This window comes from Gracilinanus agilis, chromosome X (assembly GCF_016433145.1).
Source record: "Gracilinanus agilis isolate LMUSP501 chromosome X, AgileGrace, whole genome shotgun sequence".
Taxonomy (NCBI): Eukaryota; Metazoa; Chordata; class Mammalia; order Didelphimorphia; family Didelphidae; genus Gracilinanus; species Gracilinanus agilis.
Window position 1 is genome coordinate 50,576,449 of NC_058136.1, and position 13,542 is coordinate 50,589,990.

At 39.3% G+C, this 13,542-nt stretch overlaps 1 protein-coding gene across 1 annotated transcript in view; it reads left to right on the plus strand.

Annotated features, from left to right (window-relative positions):
- DIAPH2 (diaphanous related formin 2) overlaps nt 1-13,542 on the plus strand; it is a 923,935-nt gene that overhangs the window by 79,493 nt on the left and 830,900 nt on the right. The window contains exons 3-4 of the mRNA XM_044682826.1: nt 5,670-5,702; nt 8,826-9,002. Of these exons, the coding sequence (XP_044538761.1) occupies nt 5,670-5,702; nt 8,826-9,002 (210 nt within the window). The remainder of the gene's footprint in view (nt 1-5,669; nt 5,703-8,825; nt 9,003-13,542) is intronic.

Below are 13,542 nucleotides of genomic sequence, written 5' to 3' on the forward strand. Positions count from 1 at the left end.
AAAAAACTGGAAAACAAGGGTATGCCCTTCAATTGAGGAATGGTTGAACAAATTGTGGTATATGCTGGTGATGGAATACCATTGTGCTCAAAGGAATAATAAATTGGAGGAATTCTATGTGAACTGGAAAGACCTCCAGGAATTGATGCACAGTGAAAGGAGCAGAACCAGGAGAACATTATACACAGAGACTGATACACTGTGGTAAAATTGAATGTAATGGACTTCTGTACTAGCAGCAATGCAATGACCCAGGACAATTCTGCGGGATTTATGGAAAAGAACGCCACCCACATTCAGAGGAAGAACTACATGAGTGGAAACATAGAAGAAAAACAACTGCTTGAACACAATGGGTTGATGAGGACATGATTTGGATGTAGACTCTTAATGACCACCCTAGAATAATTATCAATAATATGGAAAGAGGTCTTAATTGATGATGCAGGAAGAAACCAGTGGAAATGTGTGTCGGCTACTGCGGGGTGGGGTTTGGGGAAGAGATAGCAAGAACATGAATCATGTAACCATGGAAAATTTTTTTCTGAAAAATAAAAAAAGGAAAAAAAATGTTCTTTTTGCTGTTCAGCTCAAGTTTTCAATATCCTCAAGATCTCTGAAATTTCTATTTAAATTTTTTTCTGTTTTTTTAGTTAAATGTAAAAATAATTTTTGACAATTTTTTGACATTTTAGGATTCAGATTTTCTCTCTCTCTCTCTTCTTCTCCCTCCCCGCAGGAAATACACAGTCTGATAAAGGTTGTATCAGTACTTTCATCCAGTATATATTTCCATCTTTTTCATGTTGAGATACAAGACCCATCACACATACAATAAAAATTTCATGAAGAAAATAAAGTGGAAGGTGGCATACTTTGCTCTGCCTGAGACTCCAACAGTTTCTTCTCTGACTGTGGACAGCATTTTCATCACGAGCCCCTTGTGGTTATCTTGGAAACTTTCTTTGCCGATAATGGTTTAGTCCTTCACAGTTGATCATTGTACAAAATCTGAAATTTCTCCTTACTAGAATCTGTCTCTGGCCTTCATAAGTCTAAATTCTGACAATTTACTCCTTATTAAGCTTGAGCCCTTCACTCATCTATTCTGTTAGCTCCCTAGTCACCCTTCACCCCCACTCCACTATCCCAAAGAATAGTCATGTAAGTATAGAATCTCCTTACCACAATGATTCAACATTTATAATGACTGTCTAGTTTAAACTTCATATTGGAGAACTTAATCTGGACAGTTTAGTCATTGTATTGGACCTAGACTCCCCTCCCTTGTTTGAAATTCATTATCAATAAGGTTCTTCCTTGATATATAGGTCTAGTCTATCGTACTTGTTACCATAGCTCTAGTTAGAATGGGAACAGCTGCATGTAACACATATGCCCAGAGAATATGCTTAAAGGAGATATGTGTAGCTAAGGCAACCCTCAATGGGGTTACTATATACTGGACATGACTAAAAAACAACAAAAAAAACCTCTTGTTTAGGTTAGTGCCAGAAAATTCCTTTTAACTCTTGCTCTACCCCTTGTTTCTATTCAAAATCTATATAGATGGGTTGGTGGGAGTGTTCTACCTTAAATGATTACAAAGACCTAGGAGGAGGTGTGGTTGTAAGAAGAATCTTTTTAGTCTCCATGACACTTTGGGCCTCTCTGAATCACTTCCTGGAGAAAGATGGAAAGGGGCTGAAGGGACTTATTGAGGGTTATAATCCTTTACCTTTTGTCCTACTTGCCCCCTAGACACCAAATTGTTATGCTTTTTGTTTGTTGTGTAGTTGTTTATACCTTTCTAGGATGAGAGTTGGGTGAAAGGTAGACATCAAAGGTGGATGAGCAGTCCTAAAAAAGGCTCAGCAAGTCTTCATACCAGAAGTGGTAGTCCTTTGAACACTCCATCCTGTTCATCCAATTTTGGTGTCCACCTTTCACCCAATTTTCATCTGTGGCTCTGAGAAGCTGTAGCATGAGCAGCAGCCACACTCAGGTAAAAGCCTTTCCACAGATGGGCTAAACCATGTTGAGGATAACTGACAGTCCTGAAACCCCTCTGTGACTTTGAGGAATGTCTATCCCAAGCATGTGAAGACTTTTCCTGACTGAATGGGCAGATGAAAAATAGTTTGTTCCAATGGCCATGAAGACAACTGAAGCAGGCACTATGGAGAGCTTAGAGCCTAGGCAGACATAGAAGACACCAAGATGATCTACTTCATCCTGGGTCATTGCCAGTTTTCCTAACTTTTGTCTTGCCACTGGACTTGGATGACTCTGGAAGAGAGAATGAGGCTGAAGACTTTTTACAGCTCTGCCTCACTTAAATCTAATTCTTGTTCCAGTTAAGATATCGCCCTGTAATGTCATTGGTCTTTTTAGAAAATGATGGATGAACAACAACAGGATTCTGTTTGGTCCCTCTTTAGTCAGCCCTTTACTTCTAACCACTTGGGAAAAAAATCCTCTTATTAACTGGCTACTCTTCTCAGTGATTCTCCTCTCATAGCTCCTTATCATTGGTTAAATGAACCTCCTTTTTTTTTTAACTTTAAACAGCTTTTTTATGTTATAATAATGACATATATAAAATGTTCAGCTTTGTAGTCAAGTATACTGTTGGATAAGTGAATTGCTAGTTTTGATTTCTTTTATAAGGCTGTTAAGGTTCAGAGTGAGCCCAGGATCTGGATACATTGGAGAGGAATCATATTTTAATGACTTTTTAGTTCTTTATTAAAAAGAAACTATAAAAGGGTCCTTGGCTATTCCTTGTTACTTCCTGTCTTCCTTGAGGAATTAGATTGATTAGTTTTCATCAGAAAATCAGAAGTGACTTCTGATTGAAATTTATATATTACAGACTTTTAAATTTCAGTTGAAGTCATTAGCTCATCCATTTTCCTTATTAAAAGAAAGTGTAGTATAATGGTTAGAAAGCCTGCTTCAGAATCAGGAAGTTTGAGTCTTGCTTCTACTTCACATTAACTTTGTGGCTTTGGGCAAGTCTTTCAACCTCTGGCTGCTCCAGAAAGTTCTCAAAACCTGTTACCAAGGACAAGTCCTAGATCTTTCTGGTTGGAGCACACACAACTGGGAACCTTCCTTATTCTTGGTAAAATCACAGGCTGTGTCTCTCCAAAAGGTGAAGAAAGCATGGAAAACTCATGTCTTTATTTCTTTTTAGTTGGGATAAGAGTTTTGAATTATGTGCCATTTAGTTGGCCAATTTCCTTGGTACCAGAGTAATTTTGACATTGTTTCTAAATCATTGTATTTCCATATAACACTAACCATGAGAGAGTTGATTCTTTATTTCTTGCTGTTTTTGTTAATTTCTGGCTGATTGAGAAAATTAAAACTTAATTTTCTTTCAGTAATGACTCTCGTATTGTAATCAGAACATCAACATTAGAGCTTATAACTAAATCACACATTTCTCTTATCCTTAAGGGTTTGAGATTCTAGAGTGAGGCTCATATGATATAGAGTACTAGCTTATATTAATGTAGTTGACAATAAATTAAGTTTTAATCAAGTTTGATTGCTGATATAATATATACAATGTCATTATTTTCTAGTGTTTCCTTTGAATGATAATAGATGATCAATGTACCCTCATCATCATACCTATTATTGTTAGATCTGCAGAATAAAAATGGGCATCAATAACTGAAATCACTGCTTCTTTCTTTGGGCATACAACTAGTAGCTCTTTTGTTAGTTTTGTAGTAGTTTGGGTCTGTATCCTTTGGAGCAAACACCACCTTTGCTGCTTAATTTGGGTTTTGGAAAACTATAAAAATCAATTACCTTTTGATAAAATGTGTCATCATGTCCCAGCAAGGTTTTATTCTATGTCAAAATCTGTTTCTTTAATCCAATAAATGTTTTTATTTGGCATTTAAGATGGGAATATAATCAATATAGTCAATATAATTCAGTCTTTTAATGAAATCAACTTTTATTGTTCCTTTAATTATTGGTTTCATCTACTTTTACATCTTTCTCATTTTGTGTCTAATATATTTAGAGAATTGAATTAACTCTTACTTTGTTGGTGAAAACAGTTTTCCCCCCATTCCAGATAAATTGATAGAAACTTATACATTGTTCTTGAAATATGCTTTAATGTCAGGGGGAAATACCCATAGCAGTCTCTTCTCTGTTGATTTTTTTTTCTTGGCAATTAAGGTTTTTTGTTGTGTTTTTTTTCCCTGAGCTGTTAGGAAAGGAAGAGCCCAATAATATATTCAGCAGCTGCTGCATTTGTAGTCTTAAATTTTCAAGTATGGAAAATCTTTGTGGAAAAAAAAAACATTTTTATCAGATCAGAATGCCCAGTCTATTGCTGAATGAGACCTTTGCATTTAGATTTATTTTATTATTGCATTTCTGACACCTAGTACAGTGTTCTGGATACATATCATATGTATGAATGACATAGCAGCAAAGTTGCTAGGGGGTTCCATAGTTCCCAGAGCACTGATCCTAGAGTAAGGAAGCCCTGAGTTCAAATGTAGCCACACACACTGTGTGACCCTGGGCAAGTCATTTAACTTCTGGCTGCCCCAGCTTCCTCAATTTTAAAATCTGTTTCGTAACAGTCCTTACCTCACAGGGTTGTTGTGAGGATCAAATGAGTTATCATTTGTAAAGCACTTAGCATTCTGGTGGGCCTCTAACTATTTTGCCTGATCATTTTGGCCCTTAGTAATCTGAGGGTCCCCTACTTTTCTAGCTTTATCATTTGCTATTGTCTCTCCTGTACTTACCTTTACATTAGTCTTCAGTCTTATGGAGCCTCTGGCTACCTCTATTACATGCCCTACCTTTTTTGCCTCTGCATTGTCTTCATCTCTTCATCTTTTTACCTATGTCTGAAATGCCCCTCTTCCTGCAGTGAGGGTCCTGGGGGAAGGCATGGGGGACAGGAGGGAGAGGGAGGGAGGAAGGAAGGGAGGGAGGGAGGGAGGGAGGGAGAGAGAGAGAGAGAGAGAGAGAGAGAGAGAGAGAGAGAGAGAGAGAGAGAACGAACATGAGAATGAGAATGAATGAATGAATGTGTGTGTACCCTGGGCAAGTCACTTAACCTCCATTACCTAGTCCTTACTGTTCTTCTGTGTTACAATAAGGATTTAAAAAAAGGTCCTCACTTATTTCCTCCCACCACTCCTACTTGCTTCAGAACTCACCTAATACTTGGCACCTGTTTGATATACTTAAGTATTTTGTATTCTAGTTATTTATGTGTGTATGTCATGAGACACTAAGATACACTTCGACAAGAACTATCTAAACTTGGCATTTTCCCCAGTGCTTAACACATAGGCACTTAATAAATGTTTATTGAATGGATGAGTGCTTTTAGTACTTTTACTTTGAATCAGGTTTGGCATTGGAATAAGGGAGGGCGGAGAAAAGGTTTGAGAGAATTTTCTTTTGTGTTTCAGCTGTGTGTTAGTGCGTGTGTGTGCATGCACGTGCTTGTTTGCATTTATTTTTGCAAAAATTTTTAATGATTCTTAACTAAGATGAAGTGCTTAGATAAATCGAGCAATGTTTAATGATTTTTTTCTCATACTGTAATTTGTGTACCAATTTTATAAAAATGCCTGACAGGTAATTCTCTTTTTGTTTCCTTTTGGTTTTAATAGAACATTCAAATAAAAACTTTGGCTGATGATGTGGTAAGGTGGCCTTCTTGGCATGTTATGTTAGATCATCAATGCATGTTATCTTTTCACTAAATATATGGACATTAAAACATTGATCTATATGTAAGAAAATTAAAACAATCTAGTATATCTCTATATCTAGATAGCTTCTGCACAGTCCTTTCCCCCTTCAGTATTCTTGCTGTTGAGCAGTTTCGATATGGCAGTTACATTGGGATTTCTTTTACATATCTCTTAAGCTTTGTTTATTGGCAACATCAACAATTGCTGAAGGCTGAGCTCAGAACCTTTTCAAAATTAATTACATCCTTTTGGGATAAACATTTGGCTAAAGAAGTATTACAGTAGGACTTTGGTGGATGTTCACATCCACTAGGTGATTCTTGAAAAACAGCCAAGAAAATAATATGTCAAATAGTAAGCAAGAAAAAAAAATAAATTGTTCGGGAGGGATTTGATACCATCATCACCAGTCTTGGTGCAGATGGTTCCTGAGACAAAGTTTAATTATATCATTTTCTTTCTCACCAATTAAATTTTTTTTTAGTATTTTAAACCCCACCTTGTTTTGTTTAGAGAGTAACCGTCCGCAAATAATAGTGTAAATTCCTGCTGCTACCTTAAACATGTTGATGTTCTTTCCTTTAATTTCATTTCCCTTTGGAAAGATAGAGGCAAAAGTTCTTTAGGAATTCAAGTCACAGTGACTAGATATGAAGAATAAATAGCGGAAGAGCAAAAGCACCCTTATTTTTGCATATGTATAATGTTTGCTTTCATGGTAGCAGTGTAGCATGTACAACGGGACTTTGACATCAGAGAACCTGAGTTCAAATGGCAACTCCAATGTTAACTTTCTTTGTGACCTTGGTCAAGACATTAATTCTCTCCAGCCCCCATGTCCTTATCTGTAAAATTAGTAGGTAATAGACTGAACTGGAAGGAACTTGAGATGTCATCTAATCCAGTCCTCACTTTGCAGTAGAGGAAACTGAGATCCAGAAGAGGCTAAGGGATTCATATAAGTGGGAGGTGGGAGCATTGAGGCTTAAATGCTAGCTCTCTGACTCCAAATGCAGTTCTCTTCACGTTATACCACCTTGCCTCCCTGGCATTAGACTCGATGTCCTTGTAGGGTTCTTTGAGCTCTAGCCCAGGTCTTCTTCACCTTTGTCGGATTGTAAGGGAATCCCATGAGGGAACTCCTGCTCAGAATAAGGTTTTTTTCAGATAATTATAACAAATGCTAAGTTTCAGTTAGAACTGAGTGAAAATAAAAGATGTGATTTTTTTTAATCCAAGTTCATCGCCCTCCTGAAATCGATGTGTCCCTTTGGGGATATAAATACCCCACGTTCAAAACCCCTCAGTCTATGCTCTTTTTTTTGATCCTAATGTTTTCTTTATTAACTGGTATGTAGGCTAATGGGAGAAAGACCATGGGATATTGACTGATTCCTACATATTTAGATGTTTTAATGTCCATGATAACTTTGCATATGGAGTATTATAACATAGATGTTAGATACATTGCATGCCTTATTTAGGGTTACTCACACATTTGGAGTTTGTTGAGGTATGGTAAATCTGTCTCTAAAAAAACCCAGTTTTAGATCATGGGAACTTGAAATACCACATTATATACACACATGTATACATATACATATCTGTATGTGTGTACATGTGTTATGTGTAAACACACATGTTCACACACAGCTAGCTAGAATGAGGATCGGGAATGTCAGAAGACCTGGGCTTTGGCGTTTGTTCTGCCCCAGGTTCTTTGAATAAGGAGGGTTGATCAAGTTTGAAAGGTTGTTTTAGAATTCTGTTACATCTTATCATGTACAAGTTAAATGTCCCATACACAGTGTCATAGTATTTTGGTAACCCTAAATAAGATGCCTTAAGACTGTGCAGAACTTATTTTGCTTTCCCGGTCTCTTTTCTTTTTATGAAGACATTGTTTGGATGATTAAAATAATGTAGTCTGCCCTTCAGTGAGGGCTGCAGGTTTTGTCCCTTTTGGAACTGTTAAAGTGATAGGAGGACTGTGGTCAAGCCAGTGGTGGGTGGGTAGGTGGACATAAACATCAGTCTTTGACTTTTGTTTAAGCCTGAATAGCATAGGCACTATGCATGTGCTGCTTAATAACGGGGAAACCAGAATAAAACTGAGCAATCTTCAGTTTTATGGACATGACTAATTATGTGCTGTTTAATACCCTTTTCAGATCACAGAAAAATGGAATTGTTTTTAAACACAACTTAAGCAATTAACTTTTTTTTTTCTGTGAAACTGCAAACTGCTTAACAGAGATTGTGCTTTGAAACAGTGCCTCAAGATTTGGCTGTCCTTAACACCAACCAGGTCCTCGCAAAAGTGGCTATGTAGAAATAAGATACTATCTTTTTGTCTGCTATGTTGTTATTTAGTAGGAAACAGAGCAGCCTTTACAAGTTCTCCTTGTTGGGAATAACTAGCATCCCAGATTTCTGCTCTTCCTATAGACTGTCATCCTTATTGACATTTTGGGCATGAAAATGTCTCCTAGTGTTTGGGAGGCAGGAAATCCCTGCTGCCCATTGCTCTCTAATTGGATAATGAAACCCTTCTTCGAAATGAGGCATTTTATTCTCTCTCCCTATATAGATGTATCCAAAGTTCAGAGCTTGGATATTTTCATATATGTGCTGAGAAGATGTGGAACCTCTCTTTGGGGTACTGGGGAAGGAGGAAGCTTTTCAGCAGGACCTTTCCTCAGCCCTGCAAATCTCAGTGGAGGAACTACTTTGAAATTTCAAACAGAACACTCTCTGATTAGAGTTTGCAGCTCAAAAGAATGCTTTGTCATCTTTGTCACTTGTTCTATGTCTTGCTTTAAGGATTATCTGGATGAGGGGCAGCCAGGTGACTCAGTAGATTCCTCAGACACTTTTTAGTGGTGTGACCCTGGGCAAGTCACTTAATCCTCATTGCCTAGCCCCTATCACTCTTCTGTCTTTGAACCAATACATAGTATTAATTCTAAGACAGGAGGTAAGGGTTTTCCCAAAAAAGAATCATTTGAATCCCTCATTTCTTAATGTTTTTTGACCTCTTTCTTAGGACTTTTTTCCCCTTCCTATTTGCAGCGAGACCGAATTACAAGTTTTAGAAAATCTGCTGTCAAGAAAGAGAAACCTCTCATTCAACACCCTATTGACTCTCAAGTTGCCATGACCGAGTTTCCAGCTGCACAACCTTTATATGAGGAACGATCCCTGAATTTGACTGAAAAGGAAGTGCTGGATCTTTTCGAGAAAATGATGGTAAGTCAGATCCTTTGTTTTGTTTGAAACTATAAAATGTGTGTGTTTAGAGGAGCATTTGCCTGGGAGCGGGCTTGTTTTATGTGTACATACTGCTTCTAGCAGTTAAAGGAGACCAGGAGCAATTGGATGCCACGACAACTCTTTTCAGAAGAACACTCCAATGTGACTGTTGACTAAGGTTTTTGGACAGTGAATGATTTCATCATGCTGAAAATTCCATCATCTTCTTTTCTTGGAGGCATTGAATGGGGTACAGATAGGCACATAAAAGATCACATGAGATAATAATTGTAAAGCACTCTGCACAGTGCCTGGCGTGTTGTAGGCACTATGTAGATGCTTATTCCCTCCCCCTTCTGACAACGCAACTTCTCAGTAGTATGAGACAATGTGGAGCAGTCAGTTGGTCACTGGGCATTTAATAAGCACCTCCTACGTGCCATACATTGTGCTAAAAGTTACACTGGGGTTATAAAGAAAGACAAAACAAACAGATAAACAAGGAACTCGAAGGCTAGTGGGGACAATGTTTTGTCTATATGTGCTGTAGATATGAGAGTATTCATTGTAGCATTCCTGTATCTTGAGTTTCAGAACCCCAGCCTTGGGCCAGAATCCCCAAGACAACTCTAAGAACCTTGCTCTTTGGGATGAAGGGATGAGGGGGAAGGTATATCAGTCCATTCTCTTCAGTTTATGGTATTGGGATTGTTTGACTTGAGGACAATACCAAGACCTATTAGGTCCAGAGTCTAAGAACAGGAGTGATAGAGGTCTCAAAATTTCAGGGCCTTGGGAGACGGACAAAGTTGGAGTTACAAACACAGGTGTCCAGAAAGCTATTTACAACGTAAAAAAGGTTCAGAAGGGTTGATACCTTGTTTTTTTTATTATCTCTTATCATCTTGTATATTTGCCCTATTTGATCAATTATCTTTAACCTTTTACTGTCTTGCTCCTGTCTGACTTATTTCTTAACCAGAGGAATGCTCTAGACCAGTGATGGGCAAACTACAGTCCACGGACCAGATGTGGCCCTCTGAAATGTTCTATCCTGCCGCTGAAATTATTCCTAATCTGACGAATACAATGAGTAGGATACAATACAATAAAACTTCGAAAGAGTTGCCTTAGAAACAGACTGACAGATGAGCATTTCTTTTCCTTTGGCCCCCCTCTTTAAAAAGTTTGTCCATCACTGTTCTAGACCAGTGAATTTATGGCATGGGTGCCAAAGATGGCACACAGAGCACTCTCTGTAGGCACTTGGCTACCCTCCCTTCCCCCCAACCCCTACCCCTCTATTGCTCCCAGAGTTCAATACTAGAAAGGCAGAGGGACTCGGGCAGAGCTGCTCCCCTCCCCCTCTCCACTGTGCCTGATGACATTTTTTCCTATCTCATGCCCCTCTGCCTAGCCGTCCAATGGGAGCTCACGGAGGCTAAGGTGGGTGGCTCACAGGAGGCAGAGGTGGAGGGGAGCAGTGTGCTCAGGCCACTCCCTTCTCCCTCTCTACACTCACTGAAGCTATTCCTCACTTCACCTGCCTCTCTGTCCAGCAGCCCAATGGGAGATCTTCTTCCCTTCCTTGTGTGGGGTAAGGGGGTGGCAGGTAGTATCCAGCATACCCTGTCTCTGGTGGGGGGTGGGCATGACACTTGGTCTGGGGTGGCCATGGAGCTGGCACTCTGTCTCTAAAAGGTTCACCATCACTGCTCCAGACATAGCAAACTTATTCTCCTGTGAGCCTAAGAACTGAGTCAGTATGCCAAAAGGATTTTTTGACTCTTATCTAAACTTTCACCATGTCTTAAGGTTGAAGTGACATATGTGTAATTTATTATTCATCTAATATGGAATCCAATAGTCTGTGCTCTAGCCAATAGCTTTAGTTGCCCACGATCACAGAATTTGAGTTAGAAAGGACTTCTTTGGCCATCCAGCAGAAACCATACCCAAAAGGAATCCTCACTATCACATACCTGAAAAGCAAATGTTGATGAAGCATCAGCTTGAAGACTTGAAAATGTTGAATCTGCCAGCTCATGAGGTAGCCAGTTCCACTTTGACACAGCTCCTACTGTTAGGAAGTTGTTCCTGACTGTGAGCCTAACTTGCTCCTATTGTGCCCTCAACCTTATAAATACATGAAGCCAAGTGTCATGAAGTCCTAAGTCCTTTCTACTTCTGGCTAAAGTTCCCCATTTCTTTCAGCTGATTTTCAGGTGTACTAGACTTAAGATCCTTTAACAGGCTGGTTGTCCTCTTGGATTCTCTCCAGCTCTTTAATATCCTTCTTAAACTGTGGCCTTCTGAAGTGTACACAGACAAAGTCTGGCAAGGGCAGAGAATGGAAGGGCCATCACCTTCTATTTCTGGCAATTGTTCCTCTCCCAGTGCAGCTCAAGATCATACCTCAGACACTTCTTGGCTGAGTGACCTTGAGCAAGTCCCTTCTCCCTGTTTGCCTTGGTTTCCTCATCTATAAAATGATCTAGAGAAGAACATGGCAAATCACTGCAGCATCTTTGCCAAAAAAAACCCCAAATGGGGTCATGAAGAGTCAGGCATGACTAAAACCATTGATCAACAGTCATGCCTCCTTTATCTTGTTTAATGCTGTTGTGAACACAAACAAATCACAACTTTCATGGCCCTCGATTTGCTCATTTGTAAAATGAATGAATTGGGCCAGATTACCTTGGAGGCTTCTTCCAGCTACAGGTATCTATGAGAACTTGGTTTTGGGAAACCACAATAGTAATTTTCACTTATCCAGTCTTCAGCCTAGGACAATGTGGTAGAGTTTATAAAATGCCAAAACTGAAGTCAGGAAGATCTGGGTTCAGATTCTGCTTTGAGGACTTCAGGTCTAAAAGAAAGTTTATTTTCTTACCCCCCCCCCCCACTGCCAAACCCATCTCCCATCTGAACTTCCATGTTAATGTCACATACCACTATTCTCCCAACTACTCTAGGTGCCAATCTTGGTGTCCTCCTTGACTTTTCACTTTCATATCATATATCCAATTGGTTGTCAGATCTTGTCATTCCTACCTTTACAATATCTCTCCTATATTTACCCCTTTCTCCACTTATGTGGCTGGCTATAAGAGCCCTTATCAGTGCTTGCCTGGACACAATAGCCTTCTAACTGGACATCATTTTCTAATTCTCTTCCTCTTTAATCAGTCCTGTTTAAACACCAAAGGGGATTTTTCTTAAGTATAGATATGGCTATGGTAATACCCTCACCAGTCCCCACCCCTCAAATCAATGAACTCTAGTTCCTCCCTTTTACCTCCAGGATCAAATACAGAGTTTCTCTGTTTGGCATTTAAAACTTTTCTCAACTTAGCCTCTTTCTGCCTTCCCAGTCTTCTTATACATTATTCATTTCCACGTATTCTATAATATAACTACACTGGCTTATTGCCAGTTCCTCTAATACAACATTCAATCTCCTATCTCCTTGCCTTTTGACTTCATGCCTGAGATGCTCTGCCCACTCATCTCTGCTTCTTAGTTTCCTCAATTTCATTTACGACTCAGCTACAAACCCAGTATTCCTTTCCCATTTGTCCCAGCTTCCAAAGGCTTCCCTCTTCAGATTTAGCTTCTATCTAGCCTACCTATGTATTGTACGTACCTGGTCTAATTTTCTGATCCACTAAATTTCATTTTATTCTCTCTACATAATCTCACTTGGTGATTTCAGCCACTTCCATTGATTTAATGACCTCTTTGCAATCTGTCTGTCTCTCTAGATATCTCTCTTTGTCTAATCCTTCTTTTCCTGAACTCTAATTGGGCTTCTCCAGCTGCCTTTTGCACTTTTCAAATTGGATGTCCTGGAGGTGCCTCCAGCTCAAAATGTTTAATATGAAACTCATCTTTTCCACTAAAACACACTTATCTTCCAATTCCAACTCACCAAATCTTCCCACCTCTTTCATTTGAGGGCACTGCCATCTTTCCAGTCACCCAAGTCTGCAAGCTTGGCATTATACTTCTCTCTTTGCTTATCATATCCAGACCACTTGTCAAGTCTTGTTGTTTCTACCCCCCATAACGTTTCTTCTATCAATCCCCTTCTGTTACATGGCTACACCCCTATTCAAGCCTTCATTGCTTCATTTCTGGACCGCTGCAGTTAAATTCCTCTTCCAGGTTTCTCTTCCTCAAATATCTCCTCTCTCTCCTGTCCATTCTCTGGTTAGCCACCAGGAATATTTTCCTCAGGAGGGGATCATACCATATGACTTCTCTACTCAGTAAACCCCAGTGGCTCTCTACTGCCTCTGGAATCAAATACAAATTGTGTTTGACTTTTTAAGCTCTTCACATCTTGGTCCTGAGTTCTCTTTCCTTCCAGATTACCCTTTAAACTCCTCCATGCAGTCCCCCTTACACCAGACTCTATCTGGGAAGGCCATATCTTTGAGTTGGCTGTTCTCTGTGAATGGAGTGCATTTTGTCTCCATCTCTCCCTTAGAACCCTTTGTTTCCTTCCAGATTCTGCTTAAACACTTCTTTC